The sequence below is a fragment of the Perognathus longimembris genome, chromosome 14 (assembly GCF_023159225.1).
Source record: "Perognathus longimembris pacificus isolate PPM17 chromosome 14, ASM2315922v1, whole genome shotgun sequence".
Classification (NCBI taxonomy): domain Eukaryota; kingdom Metazoa; phylum Chordata; class Mammalia; order Rodentia; family Heteromyidae; genus Perognathus; species Perognathus longimembris.
In genome coordinates, this window is record NC_063174.1 from 56,895,344 (window position 1) to 56,916,021 (window position 20,678).

At 36.7% G+C, this 20,678-nt stretch overlaps 1 protein-coding gene across 4 annotated transcripts in view; it reads left to right on the forward strand.

Moving 5' to 3' along the window:
• Positions 1-14,456, forward strand: part of Papola (poly(A) polymerase alpha) — a 63,378-nt gene extending 48,922 nt beyond the window's left edge. The window contains exons 18-22 of one of the 4 annotated variants that reach the window (XM_048362886.1): positions 2,426-2,523; positions 2,787-3,007; positions 7,436-7,498; positions 9,225-9,299; positions 12,277-14,456. In XM_048362886.1, coding sequence (XP_048218843.1) covers positions 2,426-2,523; positions 2,787-3,007; positions 7,436-7,498; positions 9,225-9,299; positions 12,277-12,372 — 553 coding nt within the window. In that variant the 3' untranslated portion in view covers positions 12,373-14,456. Of the gene's footprint in view, positions 1-2,422; positions 2,524-2,786; positions 3,008-7,435; positions 7,499-9,224; positions 9,300-12,276 lie in introns of all 4 variants that reach the window. The other 3 variants (XM_048362885.1, XM_048362888.1, XM_048362887.1) reach the window with 3 other exon arrangements.
• The last annotated feature ends 6,222 nt before the right edge of the window (positions 14,457-20,678 follow it).

The following is a 20,678-nucleotide window of genomic DNA, read 5'->3' on the forward strand; positions in this document are numbered from 1 at the left end:
GCTTATTATCATATTGGGGAACTTGTCTATAAAATCATTAATGATTACCTAATAAGCTAAAGCAAAGAGGACTGCAGATATGTCTCAGGTGGTAAAACTGTTGCCTACCAAGTATGAGACTCTGAGTTCATGACCCTACTGTTGCTTCCCAGAAAGAGAAAAATACATGACTAGACCTATAAAAATTAAAACATAAAGTCATATGTATGTGATTTGCTGGTACTAACTAGGGGTTGAACCCAAGGGATATATTTTATAAAGTATAAAGACAAGCACTCTTAACCCTGAACTATGCCCATAGCCCAGTAAAGCTTTATTTCTATATAAGTTCCATGTCTTCATAATACAGCTATGTAGCATTTTTCCTTACTGCCATACTCCTAGAGTTATAGTGTTTTCAACTATGATGATTATGCTTCAACTTGAGCCCCTTGAAGAACATGCTCAAAATTTCTATTCATTTAGAAGTCTTACATATTTTAGTTTTCAGGGCCTTTTTGGTTGGCATGGGTGCTGTCCGTGTGCTCTTTTTGTCAAGGATAGTGCTCTACCAAACCAGTTGGAGATACAGCACCACTTCCAGTTTTCTGGTGGTTAATTGGAGACAAGAGTCTCATGAACTTTTCTGCCTGGGCTGACTTTGTACAGTGATTATCAGATCTCAGCAGCCTCCTGATAGGCTCGCAGGATTGAGCCACCAGCACTCAATCATATTCAAGTGTTTTAAAAAACAGTTTCAGGAAGTGGGCGCTGTAGCTCAAGAGGTCCAGTGCTAGCCTTGGGCAAAAGAAGCTCAGGGACCACCCAGGCCCTGAATTTAAGCTCCTGGACTGGCCAAAAAGAAAAAAAACACCCCATTTAGAAGCCAGGTGCCAGTGGCTCATGCCTGTAATCCTACCTACTCAGGAGGCTGAGATCAGAGAGGATTCGAAGTTTGAAGCCAAGCCCAGGCAGAAAAGTCCCCCTGAAACTTTCATCTCCAATTTAACCACTTCCTATGTGTTTCTAAACTGATCATTTGTAATCTGAAGACATTAGGCCTGACCTGCTGAATGTGCTGTGTAATAACTTTGTTATTGTAAAAGTTCCCAATTTGTAGAGTACTAAACTAACATGCTTTTATTTTAGTATGGATGGGACAGGTGAAGAAGCAAACATTTTAAATAAGAATTTGGGGATTTAGCATACTTGGAATTAGTACAAATACATATACACACACTTGGTAATATTTTCCAAATTTAACTGTGAGATTTTGTTTCTTTCAAAACTATTCATTGTGTGTTTGTCTTTTAGTGCTTTCTCCTATCTCCATAGTTTTGCTGACTGGTATCACATTCTTTCTTGACTCCATTTACTTTGATGTGTACCCAGGTGTTCCCCAGCTGTAAAGCTGACCACTCTCTGTGGTTCCATGTGAATGCCCGGTCCTCCAAGTGGAGCTCACGTTTCAGGGCTTCATTATTCATCCTCTAGTGAGTGAACAGTAGCTTAGGTAGAGTAAGGGCTTTTACTTTTCTTTAAGGAGTTTTTGTTTTTAGAAAACAAAAAGAAAAATCCTCTTGGGCCCATTTAAACAGTAGGCTTTTTAAATGCTAATATAACTATTAGTTAAGACCAAAAAGTTGAGATTGGACCTGTAGGAATAGTAAGTTCCAGAGATCATAGATGCTGAGACCTGGGACATAGAAAAGTATTGGATTATTTTTTTCTGGCTTGATTTACATTAAATGTACAGAGTTGTTCACTGACCCCTCCCAGTTCCAGTTGGGATTGGAATTTTTTATATTGATGAGTAGAATGATAATTTCATTGTATAGAAGTTAATGATAGAGGCAGGCATGTCTCTAAATTTGAAATCATTCCTATCTGATGGCCTTGCTTGTTTGAACTAGGAAGCAAGGTCATTTGCTGATAGGGACATGCAAAAACTGATGAGATACTTTGGAGAAGAGGATTGAGAGATATAGATAACTTCTAAAGTAAAATACCCTCTTGTTACTTGAAAATATCGTTACCCTGGGCAACTGGATGAGCTTCTGGGGCTTATTCATGCACCCTTAGATTATTGTATGCAGACATTTATCTCTACTACTCAGACCATTTCTTTTTTCTTCTTTTTCTTTTCTTTTTTTTTGAAACTTGGTAGTCACTGACCATATGTGACCTTTTTAAATTTAATAGTATGTGAAATTACATAGTTTCCTCATTAACCATATTTCAAATACAGAAATGGCTGCATCTTTATGTAAGTGTACAATATTTAATAGCACACAGTAGCATATATTTGTTACTACAGAAAGTTCTTTTGGGCAGCATTTTATAGAATGTTTTATAGAATTAAATCTGTATAAAATATAGTTACTAAGTTTTAGTTTATACTTTTCTGTTTCCTTTTATATTTTGTGATTGTTGTTATTTTTAGCAGAAACAGTCCTGCTCCAGCTGTGACGGCAGCATCTGTGACCAACATACAGGCTACTGAAGTTTCTGTGCCACAAGTAAATTCCAGTGAAAGCTCAGGGGGTAAGGAGATTGGTGTGACAGGCTTTTGAATTCTTAGAAATAATTGGTTTAAGCTTAATTTTGAAAAATGAGGTTAAGTAATTTGAGCTCAGTTTTAAAATTCCCTTTATTATTTGCATCTGTAAGGTTATTTATGGAATAAAATTCAGATAAAAACTTCTAATTTATCTTAATTAGTATATATTTGTGTGTTTATATATTTACTGTTCTGTTTTCTTTGTTTTTGTCTTTTTGTTTGGGACATGCATATATTTACTGTTTAGGTACATCGAGTGAAAGCATTCCTCAAACTGCCACACAACCAGCCATTTCTCCACCACCAAAGCCTACGGTCTCCAGAGTTGTTTCCTCAACACGCCTGGTAAACCCACCACCTAGACCTTCAGGAAATGCAGCAACAAAAATATCTAATCCCATAGTAGGATTCAAGAGAACGTCCTCACCTCACAAAGAAGAAAGTCCCAAGAAAACCAAACTAGAAGAGGTATGTGGGTGTGGGTGTGGGTATGCATGTGTACATATAAATACATTAGCATGGCAAGACCAACTTGTCTGCTTTAAAATCCAGTGGAAGAAAACCTTCTGCCAGCCCAAACTGAGGAGGAACCGTAGAAAATAGCATGGGTGTCTGGAGTGGTCCAGTACCCTTTTTATCTATATTTTCCTTTATCTTTTATTTTCATTTCCCACTCATAACAATATATTCTTCTAGAAGCCTGGCCTCTTAGGTCAGTTTTTTTTATATTTTCTTTTTTGTTGAATTGGGGATGGAACCCAGACACTTAACATGCTAAGAAGGAAGTGCTATGTCACTGAGTTGCACCCTTTTCCTATGTTAGTGTTCTAAGTATGTGTAGTCTTTTTAGTACATTAAATGTTAACCTTTATTTACTGTTTGGCCCCTTGGTACATTTTTTTTTAATAATTCAGATGGAGTTCTTGTACTGTACTCGGTATTACAGGATAACATGGGTTACTGGGGGTCCAACTCAGGGGTTTAAACATGCTAAGCACACTCTACTACAACTGAGCTATGCCTCTAGCACTCAGGTGTTTTGTGTGTGTGTTGAATGATTGAACAAAGTTGCAAAGGCAGATTAGACTATGTAGTTCCTCAAACCTTGACTTTTTATAGTAGCTGGCTTACATCAACACAATCTGAAATAATTTTAGGAAAAACCATGAAAAGTACGTATTGATTTTAAAAGACTTTCTGTTTATTTGTGCTTGGGAATCAGAGTGAGGGTGTTTGATATGGTAGGGAAGTGATCACCATTGAGCAACACCTCGAGGCCTTAGGTATCAGTCTTAGAAAGTAGTCTTGTTAAACAATTTCATCTCTCCAGTTACTTATTTTCATGTAGTTTATATATTAGTGAGATGCTCACTGTTGCCCCAGATATGACCACTCAAAAATCACCAATTTCATTATGGTTTTTGTTCGAGAGTTGATTATTTAGGAACTTCCAAAAGAATGAGAGACTAGATTTTTCCTGGAGTTCACCGTTTTGGTCAGTAATTGCGAAAAATAAATTAATTGATTTGAGCCTATTCAAATGTTTTTGTTTTATATTGACTTTGGAAATAGCCATAATTAACTGAAAATTAATAACGATGGATTTTGACACTTTGGTGCTAAATGAGAATGAATAATAATGCATACAGTATGTCTTACAAGATGGGTTCCAGGAAACCTATCTGTTATAGTTAATTATCTCATTCAACAATGATTTTGGTTTTTATTTTGTTTGCTTTTGTTTTTCTGTTCCTGGGCTTGAACTCAGGGTGTCTGGGCACTGTCCCTAAGCCTCTTTGTACTCAAGGGTAGCACTCTACCACTTTGAGCCATAGCTCCACTTCCCACTTTTCTGGTGGTTAATTGGAAATGAAAATCTCGCAGACTTTCTTTCTTTTTTTTTTTTTTTTTTTTTTTTGCCAGTCCTGGGCCTTGGACTCAGGGCCTGAGCACTGTCCCTGGCTTCTTCCCGCTCAAGGCTAGCACTCTGCCACTTGAGCCACAGCGCCGCTTCTGGCCGTTTTCTGTATATGTGGTGCTGGGGAATCGAACCTAGGGCCTTGTGTATCCGAGGCAGGCACTCTTGCCGCTAGGCTATATCCCCAGCCCTCGCAGACTTTCTTAAATCCCAAGCTGGGTAGCTGAAATTACAGATGTGTGCCACCAGAGTCCAGCAGGGCAGTGATTCTCAGTTAAACTATTTTTTCAAGGTTTTTCTTTCTGTGAGGCATAGTTGTATTGTGTTTCCTAGACTGGCCTCAAACTCAAGATTCTTCTGCCCCACCCCAGAGAGCTATGTTCATTATTTTATTTAGTAAAGATTTTGAGGCTTCTTCCAGTTACCCTAAGTCAGAACCCTCTGGGAGTGAGAACTGAGAATGTTATTAAAAGCTCCTCTACCACATGATAGCATTTTGCAGTACCTAAGAATGTACTGGTTTTGGTGTAAATCACACATTCTGCCTGTTGATACTATTTTGAGTTGTCAGAACATTTCAGAATTGAGATTTCTTTTTAACTTAGTTAAAAGATATGTAAGCCTAACTCCAGTTTTGATTTCTTTATTTGATTTTCTTACATTTGATTTCTTTACTGTCATAGTGGCTCTCCGAGAGCTCTTAGTAATTAAATAAGTATATCAGCATATTGTTTTTAATCTTGTTTTTATTTATATAGCTAAAATAGTGTTCCTGTGTCTTGTATAGCTTACGGACATAATAGGACATTTTTTTACTTAAAAATGAAAAATTAAAAATACATATGAAAATGAAGAGTCACTATATGCCTATCACACAGCTTCAGGTATAATGAACTGTCAATCTCTCCCCTTGATTCTGTCAGCTTTCCATTTCCTTTTGTGCTTGGATTCTTTACAAGTAAAATCCAGAGTCCATTATTCATTACAACATAGAAGTCATGTATCTAAAAGAAAGCATCAACAACAACAAAAAAAGCCTACTTTCAAAATTAAGTGTTTATCAGTATCATCAGACTGTCTCACTGGTTCTTTTAAAATACTCTCTTGTTGAAACATGGAACTAAAGAAGATGGCTGTTAAATTATTTGGTGTCTTTTAAGAATCCTTTAAATATAGGTTTCTGGTTTTTCTTGCAAATTTTTTGTTCTATGTATTTTCTTTGAGTTTTGCTTATTTCATTTCCTTGGAATTAACACAAGCAGAACTTTTAGGTAGAGAAAGGGTATTAATTTATCTTGTAAGCTATTGCCATTTCCCAACAAAGGAACTTGAGGCTCATTGGCTTTTCCAAATATAGAGCTAATTTTACTCAGAGGCAGGAGTAGAACCAAGACCTGAATTTCATGATAGGAGATTCAGAGTTTATTTCAGCTGGGATACTCTTTATTTTTAACCCCCCTTAAAAGTTGATCTTTTACTTTTCTGTTTATACGTACTGATAATAAGTGTTAGCAGGTGTTAGCAGTCCACATCTGTAATCCTAGCACTCAGAGTGATCCTGAGTTCTGACCTAGACCTAGACCAGAGAATTTTTCATTAGGGTTTTTTTTGTGTGTGTGTGTATGTGTGTGTGTGTGTGTGTGTGTGTGTGGTGGTCCTGGGGCCAAAACTTACATGGCCTGGGGTTCTGTCCCTGAGCCTTTGTGCTTAAGGCTAGTGTTCTACCACTTGAGCCACAGTTCCACCACTGGCTTTTTGGTGGTTAATTAGAGATAAGAGTCTCTTGGACTTTCCTGCCTGAGCTAGTTTTGAACCACAATCCTCTAGCCTCTGTGGGGTATCTAGGATTACAGGCCTGAGCCATCAACACCCAGCTTAACAGGAGAATTTTAATTAAGCTTAATGTACATCATATCCTAAAAGTAAAAATGATTTGCTCTGTCTCATAGATTGTATTACTAAACTAGGGTATATATTTAAAACTTTTTCTGCAGAAGATTAAGACAAAACTACAGTGAACTATCATATTCATATTACCTAGGTTCAGCATTTAATTCATGACCAGCCTTGTTTCATCTACCCTTTCCCTACCTTCTCCATTGTTTTAAATAAATGCCAGACTTATGATTTCAACCATAAATATTTCAGTGTGTATATACAAAAGGTCTTCTTAAAACATATGGCCCCAGTATATTTATCACACCAGTATTAGTAATTCCATAATGTCACGTAGCTAGTTAGTATTTAGATCTACACAATCGTGTTACAATTTTAACTAGTTTTTGGAATGCAGATAATGTCCTTGTTATAATTAAAGTAAATCTTTTCTAACATTGTAAGTTTTCTGTGACTTCAGTTTTTTAAACTATGATTTAAAATTGAATTTTATTTCAATTCTGTAAATAAAGCTGAGAAAAGTATCAGGGTAGCTTTTGAGTCCCAAAGGGAGAGCATATCTCAGGTTTGCATTCTTTAGAACGTTAATGGGTTTTGGCATGAAAGGTGTGTGTGTGGGGGGGGGGTGCTCCTTTGTACATACGCATGGGCATACATACATGCTTGTGGTCTCAGTTGTTAGATATGATTGAGAAAGTTAAATGGTAATTAACAGCATTTCATAAACTGGATATGTCTTCTACAGGATAGTAATATCTCAGGTAGTACCTTTTGTTTAGGGTATTCTTTCCTTTACTTCACAAAAAATATTTCATAAACTTGGTGGTTTGGGGAATATACTTTAGCTGATCATGATCTGCAGTAACAATTTTTCTCATGCTTTTAAAAAAAATTGTGGTGCTAATAGAAGCCAAATTAAATTAATCTCAAAAAGCTTTTTAAAAGGGGAACCTTTAATCTGTTTTAAGGCTATACTTGATCTTATTTTATAGTTTTGAAAATTTTTTCTAATTTAAAGCATTGATTGGCAAATAATCTAAATTTTTCATTTTGGAGAATAAAGCTTCTTTTTTTAAAAACAGGATGAAACAAGTGAAGATGCTAACTGTCCTGCTTTGAGTGGACATGATAAAACAGAAACAAAGGTATACCAATTTAGCCCTTAGAAGTACATACACAATTAAGAATACAGAGATGGATTAGAAATGTCTGTAGAATATTGTATTATATTTTGTGCTACACAGTTTCGATTTTTTTCTATTACTGTTTTTAGAGAATTATGTATTGCTTTTTAATGTTAGTGCCTAATGCTGAAGGGAATATAGTAGTGAGTGACATTTGGTCCATATTTTTGCTTGTAATTAAGTAGAGAGATAGATGATAGAGATGATAGATATATCATATTTTACTATAAACAAAACCAAATTAATTCAAAGTTTAAGGAACAAAATAGTGAAAGGTATTTTTGACAGTAGAAATGGCATAAGTCTTTGTGGAAGAAAAGTAGCATTTGATGTGTCTTTGAAGGATGCATAGGACTCTGGATAGTGATCAATAAGAAAAGGTCATCTCTATGTTGGGATAGGAGAATTCATTTTTGGCTAAATCTGGGCTGCATGGAGCTTGAATAAAGCTGATGAGTTGGAAGAGATTGGTTTTGTTCAAACTCTGAAAGACTTGGCATGTCATATGTTCCTGAGTTACAATATGCTAAAGGCTTTTAGCTTCATTTCCCTTTGTTGTAGAAGTATTAGAAAGTTTTGCCTTTCAAATGAAAGAAATCTTCATCATGAATATTTTAACAAATATTCTTTTGGTATCTTTCTGGATTTTTAAGTATTCTCTCTTTTGTACATATATACCACTGCATTTTGCTTTCTAATTTTAATCCACTTGGAAACTCAGAAAACACATTATGTCTTAACATAATCTACAGAGTTACTACTAATTGGTACAAAGAAGATTATTATCATATTGAATAAGTCCTCTATTTTTCATAATTGCTTTCATAAAAATAGAGTTGTATTTCCTGTTAGAGTGTTGACTATAGCAAAATACCTGCCGTGTATTCATGCTTATTTAGAATAAATAAAAGAAGGCTTTATAAGGCAAATAGTATGCTTAATGTAAAACTTGATATGCTGCCAACTTGCTTCCCAGAAAAGGCTGTATTCCCATCCTTCGATCTTGTTTAGTCTTCACTTTTATGAGAAGAAAACCAGTATTTTGTGTTTGCTTACATGTTTTTTTTAAAAATTCAAGTTTTTGTATGTTTATTTTCATTTGTGCATGCATAGGTATGTGTGTTTTCTTTCTTTTTTTTTTGCTCACTACTTTCTAAAGATTCACAACAGTAGGCCCATGTAGTTTTAGTGGTTTTCTAAAAATATACTTAGAGTAAATTCAGCACACTGATTATTAGCGAGCACAAGGAAGGAGAAATTATCTGGAGATTATTTTCTACTTTTGATTATGGGCAATATTTATACTTCTGCATTTAACAATATTGAACGCAGTCACTCATATAGCTAAGAGTTCCTTGGATTTATTTTGAATATTGTTGTCTGGGCAGCAGTGTGTCTATGCATGTCTTTAATATTTCCTTAACATGTCCAAGTTAGAGCTACTTGGAATGATACATATATTTTTGACCATGCCTTGCAAAATTTAAGGAAGCAAGTAGAAATTTATGAATAGCTGAAATGGGGAAATAACCTGTAACAAGAAGTGCTTTTGTAATGTAGTTACATCTCTCTCTCCTGATCCCTCCTGTCTTCCGGTTTGTCGTCTTTATTAGCTACCAAACCCAGTTATGTTATTTTATCCTTTTTTAAGTCTCTCTTCCCTCCTCCCACCCTCTTTGTCTCACAGGAACAACTTGATACAGAGACAAGTACAACTCAACCAGAAGCTATTCAGACAGCAGCTTCTCTGCTGGCCTCTCAGGTACTACATGTAACAAGCCAGGAGAGTTTTGTTTATGCTTTTAAGATTAGCATTGTATATGGAATTAAAACAAGCATTCTTATTCGACTGTTAAGATTATCTTTGTGAAAAAATCTAGATATGTATTTATTGTAGATTAAAGACATAGCACTACATTTGATAGAATAAAATGTTTGATGTGTTATCACTAGCTTGGTCTGCACATCTGTAGACCCAGGTACTCAGGAGGCTGAAGTGAGATGACCAGCCTGGGCAACACAGACCCCTCAAAGACAAAAACAAAACAAAAAACCAAACCCCACTGTAATTGACCCCTTATGTTCTGTAAGTCATTTATATCCTCACCAATCATATGCCCTCAGTTTATATAGGTATTTCACTGATAGATTAACTAATGAAATTTTAAATCAAAAGAAAAAGATGAATTCTTAGCCTTTTTGTATACAAGGCTAGTCCAGTCTTTTTATTTTTATGGTTATGTTAGTGTAAATTAGTTCTATGAGACAAGGTCTTAGTAGGTAGCCGAGACTGTCCTTGAAATTCTTATCCTCCTGCCTTAGCTTTTCTCGTTTATTATTATTATTATTATTTATTTTTTTTTTTTTTGGCCAGTCCTGGGCTTGAACTCAGGGCCTGAGCACTGTCCCTGGCTTCTTTTTGCTCAAGGCTAGCACTCTGCCACTTGAGCCACAGCGCCACTTCTGGCCATTTTCTGTATATGTGGTGCTGGGGAATTGAACCCAGGGCCTCAAGTATACGAGGCAAGCACTCATGCCACTAGGCCATATCCCCAGCCCTCTCGTTTATTATTTTTAAAATGTATTTGTTTCAGCACTTATTTTCATTGGTTACCTAGTATATATTTTATGTTTCATTAGCATTATTAAGTCTGTGCTAGTTCTGCTTTTACTGATAGTTCCTTGAGTGTAGTAAATATCATTTTGCATTGATTTAGAAACTATTATTTTGTTGTGAAAGAATTGTATTTTTCTCAATCTTTTCAAATTGACTGAACCTCCCAAGTATACATCAAAGTCATGAATATTTTAAGTAGATACCAAATCAGTTAATCTCTAGGATAGCTGAAAATACTGCCATTGCTATACTTAGACCATGATTTTTCCTTGTGGATCAAAGTTGTTATGTGTTCATTTAAATATGCTCTGTTGGACGGTAATGACCTTAGTCTGTAAAGCTGTATAAATATTATGCTTAATTATTTATGCTTAGAATGTTTTTTACTTTCCTAGTCTTTATACAATAAAATATGTAGGAGGTAACTAGGTTAACATTTAGAAATGTGCTTCATTTGGATATGTGGGCAGACTTCAAATTGAAACTATCCTGTGTCTTTTGGTTTGCTGCCGCATAAAGTGTTCTAAGGAGGTACTTGGTACTTGTCATTTCAAGTGTTTTTATGGGGAAATCACCTCTCCTCTTCTCTCTCCCCTCCCCATGCTGTCATGCTGTTCCCATGCTTGCTCAGTTGGCATGGTCCAATGTTCTGCTGATTAATTGGAAATGGAATTTCATCGACTTGCCTCAGAGTAGCTTTAAACCTGGGTCTTCTGACCTCAGCCTCCTGAGTAGCTAGGATTACAATAGTGAGCCAGTTAGAAGTTTCTTTGCTTTAAATAATTAGAATAAATATGTAAAACCAGTGAGAAAAAAAACACCTATTTACAGAATTAATTATTGCTGATTTTGTTTTACAATATTAAGGGATATATTTACTTCTGGGAGGAGATAATGTCCAACAGTGAATCTGGGGGGGGTTTTTTTGTTCTGTTTTTTTTGGCCAGTCCTGGGCCTTGAACTCGGGGCCTGAGTACTGTCCCTGGCTTCTTTTTTGCTCAAGGCTAGCACTCTGCCACTTGGGCCACAGCGCCACTTCTGGCCATTTTCTGTATATGTGGTGCTGAGGAATCGAACCCAGGGCCTCATGTATAGGAGGCAAGCACTCTTGCCACTAGGCCATATTCCCAGCCCAACAGTGAATCTGTTTTGAGGTAAATCTTTTTTTTTTTTCCCAGTCCTGGGCTTGAACTCAAGGCCTGAGCACTGTCCCTTGCTTCCTTTTTGCTCAAGGCTAGCACTCTACCACTTGAGCCATAGCGCCACTGTTGGCTTTTCTTATATATGTGGTGCTGAGGAATCGAACCAGTGCTTCATGTATACGAGACTAGCACTTTACCACTAGGCCATATTCCCAGCCCTTGAGGTAAATCTTTATCCAGATGAATGATAGGATCTCTGAGATTTGCCTAAGAATAATTCAGGAATATATATGGGCTTTGACAGTTGATGACCCTGGTAATGAATACATGGGAATACATTTGTGTATGTTTGGAATTTTTTATATAATGTTCTACAATTCATCTTGGTATTTTTGGATGTCAAATAAGCCCTGTGGTTTAATCCAGTTACTGCAATAAGAAAAGCTTCCCTAAAATTTGAGATAATTAAGTTGCTTTTTAATTGTACAGAGTTAATTTTATATTTTTTGGTGTCAGAAAATAAGCATGTGCTGAGGTGAAAACTGCTGGCTGCTTTTGTGTTTAGAGTGAAGTTAAGTTTTCTCCCACACGGGGGTGCTCCAATACCACTTAATGTTACAGCTGTTACGTTGTAATAAGTAAATAAGGTTTAACATTACCTCAATGTATAGTTATATTGCAGATAGGTGTTAGACCAAGAAATGTGTTTAAGAGATATATTTGAAATCCTTAGATGTTTTCTATAAGATTGTAAAAGTATTAAAATGTATTTGTACCTAATTGAAAATTTGTCCAAGTATGCAAATGTGATAAGTGATAGTTAATTGTATTCATTCCATCTTGACATTTCTGAATATTTTTCTCTAAATTTTAAATTCCTTCCTTATTATATGGGCCATGATTTCTTAGCAGGTAGAATGTATCTCACTGTTAAATTGCAGAGCTTTGAATACTGATATGCTCTTTACTTTCATTCTCAGAAAACATCCAGTACAGACCTTTCTGATATCCCTGCTCTCCCTGCAAATCCTATTCCTGTTATCAAGAATTCAATAAAACTGAGACTGAATCGGTAAAACAACCTCAGGGGTCCATAAACAGTATCTGCCAGCTCTCAACCTGTTGTCTTCAATGCTAAACAAGGAGAATGGAAGGTGCAAGCAAGACTAGACATGGCTGACAGTGGATTTAGTTTTTTGGTGACCTCCCTTACTGGGCTAATCAGCACTTGATCGGAAGTCCAGGTTAGTATGTGAAGCCAGGAGTACTATTATTATTGTGTTAGCAACAGTTGCATCACTATTTCAAGAAAATTTACTGCCTTTAAAAAAGAAAAAAAAAACACCTCAAGCTATATTTGTATCCATAGTTGACATCTGTATTGGGTATATGTTTGATGCATTATTTGGAAAATTTGCAATACAAACTGGCATAAGAGTTCCTTATTCTAATGATGCACTTTTATGTATTTTTTATTAGAAAGTAGGACTAATTTTAGATTTTCAGCTTGATGGATTTTAATTTTTTTCCCAAAGAATTTTCTTTACAATTAGTCTTCAAATTGGACCTTACTGTACAGTGGTGTCCTATTACACCTCCAAGAAGGGACAGAATACATCTAATTCAGTCACAATGAGGTAGCTGTAACCCTTCAACTGAAATGCCAATTCTAGGGGACACATTTGACATTAAAAGAACAACCTGGAAATACTTGGTTTTAATGGGGTTATGATTCAGAAATGATATGGTTTTATTTATAGAGTCGTTTTTATAGTGCATACAAATCAGCGATAAATCAGCAAATATATATATTTTTTCCTGGAAGCAAATACATTTTTTCAGTTTACTGAAGCTCCATATTCTTTTGACTTCAATGTGTTATCTTCAAAACAAATAAGTTTTTGAGCCTGTCCCTCCTTCCTTTTGTTTTACTTTTTTTTTTTTTTTTTTTGGTATGCACAAGGTAGGACTTACTTCACAAAAACCAAAATGCCAGTATTTTCTTAAGCCATGATGTGAAACAGATGTCCTGTTGCTACATGGCACAGAACACGAAATTGTGATCCCTTGGTTGAATCTTGTAGGATGACTGAAAGTAATGTCCATCAAACATGGTATATCTTGAATGGCCATTTGAGCTCTAAAGAGGAATTTTGTACACTCCATAGAACTACTATTCCTGTCTTACAGAAATTTATTTTCCATTTTAAACATGAGTAAAAAACATTTTCTCTAAGATTTTTAAACCAATTTTCATTTTTAACTGGTTTATCAAAATTTGTCGGTAAACTTCACGTACAAAAACATTCTAAGCATCATTTCTAGCAAGCACTTGACATCTAGTTAGCTCTCTACTCCTTTTTAGTTTGTTTTGTTCTACCAGATTAGTAACTTAAAAAAATAATTTATCTTAATTAAACAGCAGAATTCTGATCCATCTTTATGAAGTATGAGGGATGCCAGATATAGACAAACCTGGATGAAGCAAACCTATCAGAGTTTTCTGATGAGCATGTTTTGTGAATCCTCCATTGTGCTCCATTCTCTTACATGTGCATTTTCCATGTTCACCTGCAATTGCTTAATCTCTTCCCCTACCCTTCTAAATTAATTTTCCAAAGTTGGAGTGTAGTCCTTTCCCCCTTAGGCTATGCATTAATTGAGGCTTTCTTTTCACCATGACTTTATAATGTCTAGTATGCGATATTTCTACTTCCCACATCTTTGCTCTGCACAGTCACCTTTCCTTTCCTTTCACCACCTAAGAAAAAAGACGGTCAGCTAACAAGCGAACTGTAAAGGTGTCTGTGTTTGTGTAGCTTCAAAGTTAGATTGACATTGCCAGGCACAGATTTAGTCTTGTCATTTTGTTTACACATTGGGGAGAAAAAAAATTCAGTTTATTAAGCGTTTCATGTAACTGCATCCAAGTTTTGCCAGGCCAGAAACTTGGACCTTTTCTGTGTAGTGACTTTTTAATTCTAGTTTTCATAACTTGGAGATCAGACTGTTGCTTTCGCATGATGTACGTAGTGTCTCATGACTGAAGTTTGCTTTGTTTTATAGTATCTGTACTCCTTGTATTTTTCAAGAGCTATTTTGTAAACAGATGATGTATTTCTCCATTGAAAACACAATAAAAAAAAACAGCACAATCTCATAGTTGGTGAATTCTTTTGACTCCACTCTTGAATGTTTTAACACTTGATTGGTTTTACATGTCTGTTTTTGTAGTATGGCTAAGTGGAGATGTGAATATACTTACTGTGGCTACATGTTTCTGGTTAATCCATCAACAGCAATCTATTTATGTTTCACATAATAACTGAGTCTTTGTTTTTCAAACTTTATCTTTGGGGAGGAAGATGTGAATAGTTACTTAGTTACTACTAAGTCAGTTCAGCTCTCCCACCCACTAAGACATTTCCTCTGTGGGCAGACACTGTGTTATCTGTGTTTTTATCCTGTGTATCTAGATAGTGCCCTGTGTGGTTCCTTTTCAAAGCTGTTGGCTTTCAGAGCACTTGGCACTTGATCTCTAATGTCAGCAGGTGGCACTGTTGTTTTTCAGCAAATTTAGGATTATAGACCACAACTAGCCAGGTTCCTGTTTATTATTATACCAAGTCCAAACCAGATTTTGCTCTTAAACTCCGAATGCTTGACATTGTATGGCATGGATTAGGAGTGAGTTGCTTTTTTATGTTTTGTGACGACCAGCTCTCCTGGGTATCTTGTGGGAGATGGACCTCTTTAGCATTACTGTTATGACATAATATTCCAAGAAATACGCAGCTGTGCACATATCGTCCTCTAAATTCCAGATTCTAATGTCTTTCAGATATTATGTATGACTATACTGTGGGATACATTTTTAGAAAAGTATAATCCAACTTTGGAGTTTATTGAGTAAAAGTGAAAAACATTGGAAAAACTACCCATGACTCCATTATTAACATCTACAGAGTTGAGTTTGCCACCAAACATTTTCTGCCTTGGTAGACAACTGTATATGGGAATGAATACCACTCTTTTCTGTAGTTTATTATCCACATGGCCTTTAGGCATTTTATGCATCTTTCTAAATTAGTAAAGTGATCATTGAGAGTTGAGTGTTTCATGGTTCTGGGTAAATTCTAGATTATTTTTCTTATTAACACCTCTTCTTTTCTCTACCAGAAAACTTTTTTCCAAGTTGTGCATAGTAGTCTGACTGTGTTGGAGGTAGCAATATATGATCAGCAGCTCCAAGTAATAATTGGTTTATGAAAGGCCAAATCAAGCATTGGAAGTACTACTAGTGCACTTTACATGCATTACAATGTAAAGATAACCAGTGCTGTGGGGAGACTAAGACAGGAGGATTGATAATTCCAGGCCAGTTTAGAATACAGGCAAAATCCTTTCTGAAAAACAAAGATAAACTTTTTCTAAGAAGGCATCAAACAGTTTGGTGGATCATCTTTTACCTATTGTATTTCTAATAAAGTAGAATCATACTAAAGAAGATTAGTTGCCTTTTAGCCTGAATGTATATATTTTTTTTCTCTGCATCATTTCTTTTTTGTTAGCTTCAAGTCAAAATTTTAAGTAGATAATATTTTGTCTGAGACAAGAAATTGGTGAGTGAATTAGACTTGTTCTATAATAAATATGGCCTTTAGTTTTATATGGAGACAAGTGGTTAAGACTAATAACTGTTTTTTGTATATTTGTAGAATCAGGTTGTTCATCCTTATTCTTGCCAGTTTGTTGAAGTTCCTTGCTGTACTATTTATGGTAAGAAAATTAGAAGGTTTCTTGTGTAGTGTTGCTTTTGTTCAGTTGAGATGGAGATAGAACCTGGGTCTTGAACATGTTAGGTAGGCACTGTTCTTCCTTTAGCTATGTCCCCAGCCCAATACCGCATTTTGGTTTTTAAAAGAAAACTTTTTTTTTTTTTTTGCCAGTTCTGAGACTTGGACTCAGTGCCTGAGCACTGTCCCTGGCTTCTTTTTGCTCAAGGCTAGCACTCTACCACTTGAGCCACAGCGCCACTTCCGGCTTTTTGTTTATGTGGTGCTGAGGAATCGAACCCAGGACTTCATGAATATGAGGTGAGCGTTTACCACTAGGCCATATTCCCAGCCCCCCAAAGTAAAACTTTATTATTAGTGAATTATTAGCAGTAATGGAAATGAATAGCTGAGTGTGTTTTTCATCTGTCAAAGTACTATTTTTAAAAACACCATATATTTTATAGCTTTCATGGTGTCAAGTGAAAACAAATGGATATTTACTTTTTTAGTTTTAATTTATTTGTCGGTGGTAGGGCTTGTTCGAACTCTCAGGGCCTGGACTCTGTCCCTGAGCTCAAGGCTAGTGCTTTACCACTGGAGACACAGTACCACTTCCCATTTTTCTGGTGATTAATTGGAGATAAGAATCTCACAGACTTCCCTGGGTGGCTTTCAACTGTGATCCTCAGATCTCATCCTCCTGAGTAGCTAGGGTAAGCCAACAATTCCGGGCTGCATAAATGTTTCTCAGACATGTGTTTCAGAAGTTACTGTTTTTATTATAGAAGTGATTTTTCGATACTGTGGAAGTCATTTCAGCCTCTTTTCCTCAGAGACATGCTTTTGTCTCAATATTCTGGCAACATCGTAACAGCTGATCAAACCACACAAGTATTTTGTTTAAAGGAATGGAATTTAAAGTACATTTAGGGCTAGGGATTTAGCTCAGCGGAAGAGTGCCTGCCTGGTGAGCGCAAGGCCCCAAGTTCGGTCCTCAGTTCTGGAAAAAAAAACAAAAGAAATTACATTTATTCTTTTCATCACACAGTTCACAAGCTCCCCCTTAGAAAGGTAGAACTAGGACTTGGATCAGCTTTATACTTCAGTTGTATGGAAAGTTGTGATTATAATTATTGTCCTTCATTCTCCAAAATCCTCTTATCCTGTATAGAATCATCAAGTTAAAAATCTTATCTACAAAGAATACAGAGTTATTTGTGTAGGTTAGTCCTTTGTTGTTTAAAATGCTAACTTGCACAATCTTATGCGAGTTTTTTTTTTTAATTTGTTTTCTTTTTGAGACAGTCTCACCATGTCTATCCTGCCTTGGCCTTCCAAGTGCTGAATTACACCACACCTGGCTCAAAAGATTTATTCTTTATGTTACTTTTTTTGCAGTTGCATGGGGCTTGAACTCAGGGCCTGGGCTCTGTCCCTGAGCTCTTTTGCTTGAGAATAGGGCTCCTACCACTTTGAGCCATAGTTCCACTTCTGGTTTTTTGGTGGTTAATTGGAAATAAGACTTTCATGGGCTTTCCTATCCGGGCTGATTGTGAACTGTGGTCCTCAGATCTCAACCTCCTGAGTAGCTAGAATTGGTGGTGAGAACCACCAGTATCCAGCTGAAGTGTTTATTGTTTAATGTGATCTAGGAAAGTGACATTACTTTCCTTCTGATTTGGGATGTTTAATAAGTCACATTAGTAGGATGGGAAGTGTATTCAAATAAAAACCCCAAACAATGTATGTGTGTTTCAGTCAAGGCATGTTTCTAACTTTTGATGTTCCTGACATGCAGAATAATGCTCTGTTGCCATCTAACTTACAGTTTTTGATTGTGTTAATCTTGAGTGATGTAAATGGATTTATCCTAAACTCACTGCGTTTCAGAATTGACTGGGGAAAGACAGTATTGCTGTGTTGATGTGATTGGTACTGGAGTGAACAGTGAGTGGAAGCCAGAGAACAGCTTCAACTGGGTCAGAGTGGGCATCGCCCTGGCTTCACCGCAGAGCTCTTCTTCCACAGAGCACCGGCAGTACTCCCTCCTTCTCCCTCCCACCCCCCCCCACCCCCGCCAGCGCCACAACACATGGCACAGTACTAGAAAGAATCCTGTGAATTCAGTCATGGAGTAGCTTCAGAATCTGCAAAGCAAGTTTTGCTTACAGTCCTTGGATAGTACTGCATGTTCATGTCCTTGCCAAATAATGACACCTAAAACAGACTAAAGAGAAAATAATGAATAAATCAAGACTTTTGAACTGGTAATGTTGCAGTTCACATTTATGTATGAAGTTTCATGGAAACCAGCCTGCCTCCTGATACATGGAACTCTGCAGCTGTATAGCGTACTTGCCATGGAGGGTATGTGTCGTATTAGTTAACTGATTATGCTCTGATTTTTGTTGGTTGTGGGACTTGGGCCTCAGCCTGGTCCCTGAGCCCTTGCTCAAGGCTAGTGCTGTACCACTTGGAACCACAGCTCCATTTCCTATGCTCTGATTTTTAAATATAAGTATTTAAAAATATTTCACAAGTCTTTTAGAGCCATTTCTTTTGATTAATTTGTAAGATGTTATTTTTTGATCCAACAGATTTCATGCTGAATAATGTAGCTTGAATAATTCAAACATTTCCATTTTGTGGTTTTCTTATGCTCGTAGATATTTAGCTCAGTTGTGTGTTTTCTAATAATGTCACTAAAATAGATCATAGTTTTCGGGAATTTTGGAGGGGAGTCTAATACAGTTTTTGCTTTAAGATGATATTTGGAAGTACAGCAACATTCCTGGGGGTGAACGTGATCTTTGCCACTGCGCTGCCTTCTCCGCCTAAGCAGACATTTTGCTTGCTTTTCAGACTTTGGGATAAGAAAGTAGGTATATGTATTTTAACGTAAGAAGGTAAAATGTCCCAACTTTGTGCTTGTTCCTTGTGATGCTGTCTCGTTTGGCACAACACCCTCTTCACAAACTTTCACACTGTGTTGTGCCTGGTGCTATGCGATTTCCAGAAATCTGGCATGCGAATCAGTCCTTGTTTGCGTTTTCTGACTGCAGTGGAGCTGTTAATAAAGAGATTGATGATAAAGTTGTCGAGAAGAGACAGTTGGGCAGAACTGCTCCCTGTGAGTGACAGAGGGCATGATCTGCCTTCACAGCCAAGAAGGCTGCCCCCAGCAGAGAGCCGGCCGTGCCCGGACGCTGTGCCAAGACTGGTAGGAGCTTTACTCACTATTAGGCTACTGTAGCTCTTCAATTTAGGATTTGAATTTTCATTTTTATTTTTAAATTTCTAAGATGTTCAGAACAAATACAGTCACAAAAATGGTGCATTCCTCCCAAGTGTGAAATAATTATTGCTACAACTTTGTAAGTACAAAAATTCAACCTAATTTGACTTAGAACAAAATTGAATTTTATTTTGCAAATTACAGTAGGTTTTATGGAAAGCCTATTTTCTGGGGGGGGGGGGGAACAGTAGCTTTCTTAAAAATCTGAGTCAAGTATGATAGGCAAGAAATAGGCCACAGCAAACATTGCTTTGAGGGATGTTAAGGTTAGTAATACTGATCGCCATTGTATGATTTCTATCACTAATTAGTAAGCTCTGAAGTTGTTGGCTTTTCATTTAGCCATTCAGCTGTTTTATGTGGTCTGTTTTGTATATTGCAATTTTCCCGTCTAGTGTATCCTCTTCTCTACAGTCAGTCTCCTAGCCTATTGTAGCCCATAGCCTTGACTATAGTTTTCTTGAATATATGTAAGAATATATCGTCCTTCTAGTTTGAGGAAACTTAATTGTGACTTTTGTCTTAGTAAAAGCTTCAAACGTGGGCATTTTACTTGATGAAGGGTTGTTTGTTTTTTTTGTCTTGGGGCTTGAGCTCTGGGCCTGTGCACTGTGCCTAAACTCTTCAGCTCAAGGCTAGCATTTTACTTGAGCCATAGCACCACTTCGGGTTTAAAAAAGTTGAGAGTTCTGGCAACGTGGCTTAGTGGTCGAATGCTTGCCTACCATGCATGAAGCCCTGGGTTCAATTCCTTTGTACCACACAAACAAAAGGCTGGAAGAGGCACTGTGGCTCGAGTAGTAGAGTGCTAGTCTTGAGCTCAGGCCCTGAGTTCAAACCCCAGGACTACCCCCCCCAAAAAAAACAACAACAACAAAAAACCTCAGCATTTGCCTAGCATGTGCAGCCTGGGGTGTTTTTGTGAGGGGGGCATTGTTATTGATTTCTCTGTTCTAAGAAGGAAATTTTATAGATTAAATAAATTTATGCATGTGATTTGTGTGTGCATATAATTTTCTGAATTTCCTGCACCTTGCGTCCTGTTTATGAAGAGCTTTGCATTTAGCTGTAGGCACCCATATAGGCAATGGGAAAATGGAAGCATTTCATTCCTAAAAGGGTTGAAATGCCTTAAGAGTTTTATTGGTTAGAGTTTTTTTTAGAAGGCTAATAATGGAAATGCCATATAGGAGAAACGTGTATGTTGAGGCCAGAAACCTGGAAAGTAACTTAAGTGCTCCGTCTTTATTTAAACAAACGTTTTCTTTTTGTTCTTATACTCTCCTAGTTGCCGACTTTATGGAACTTA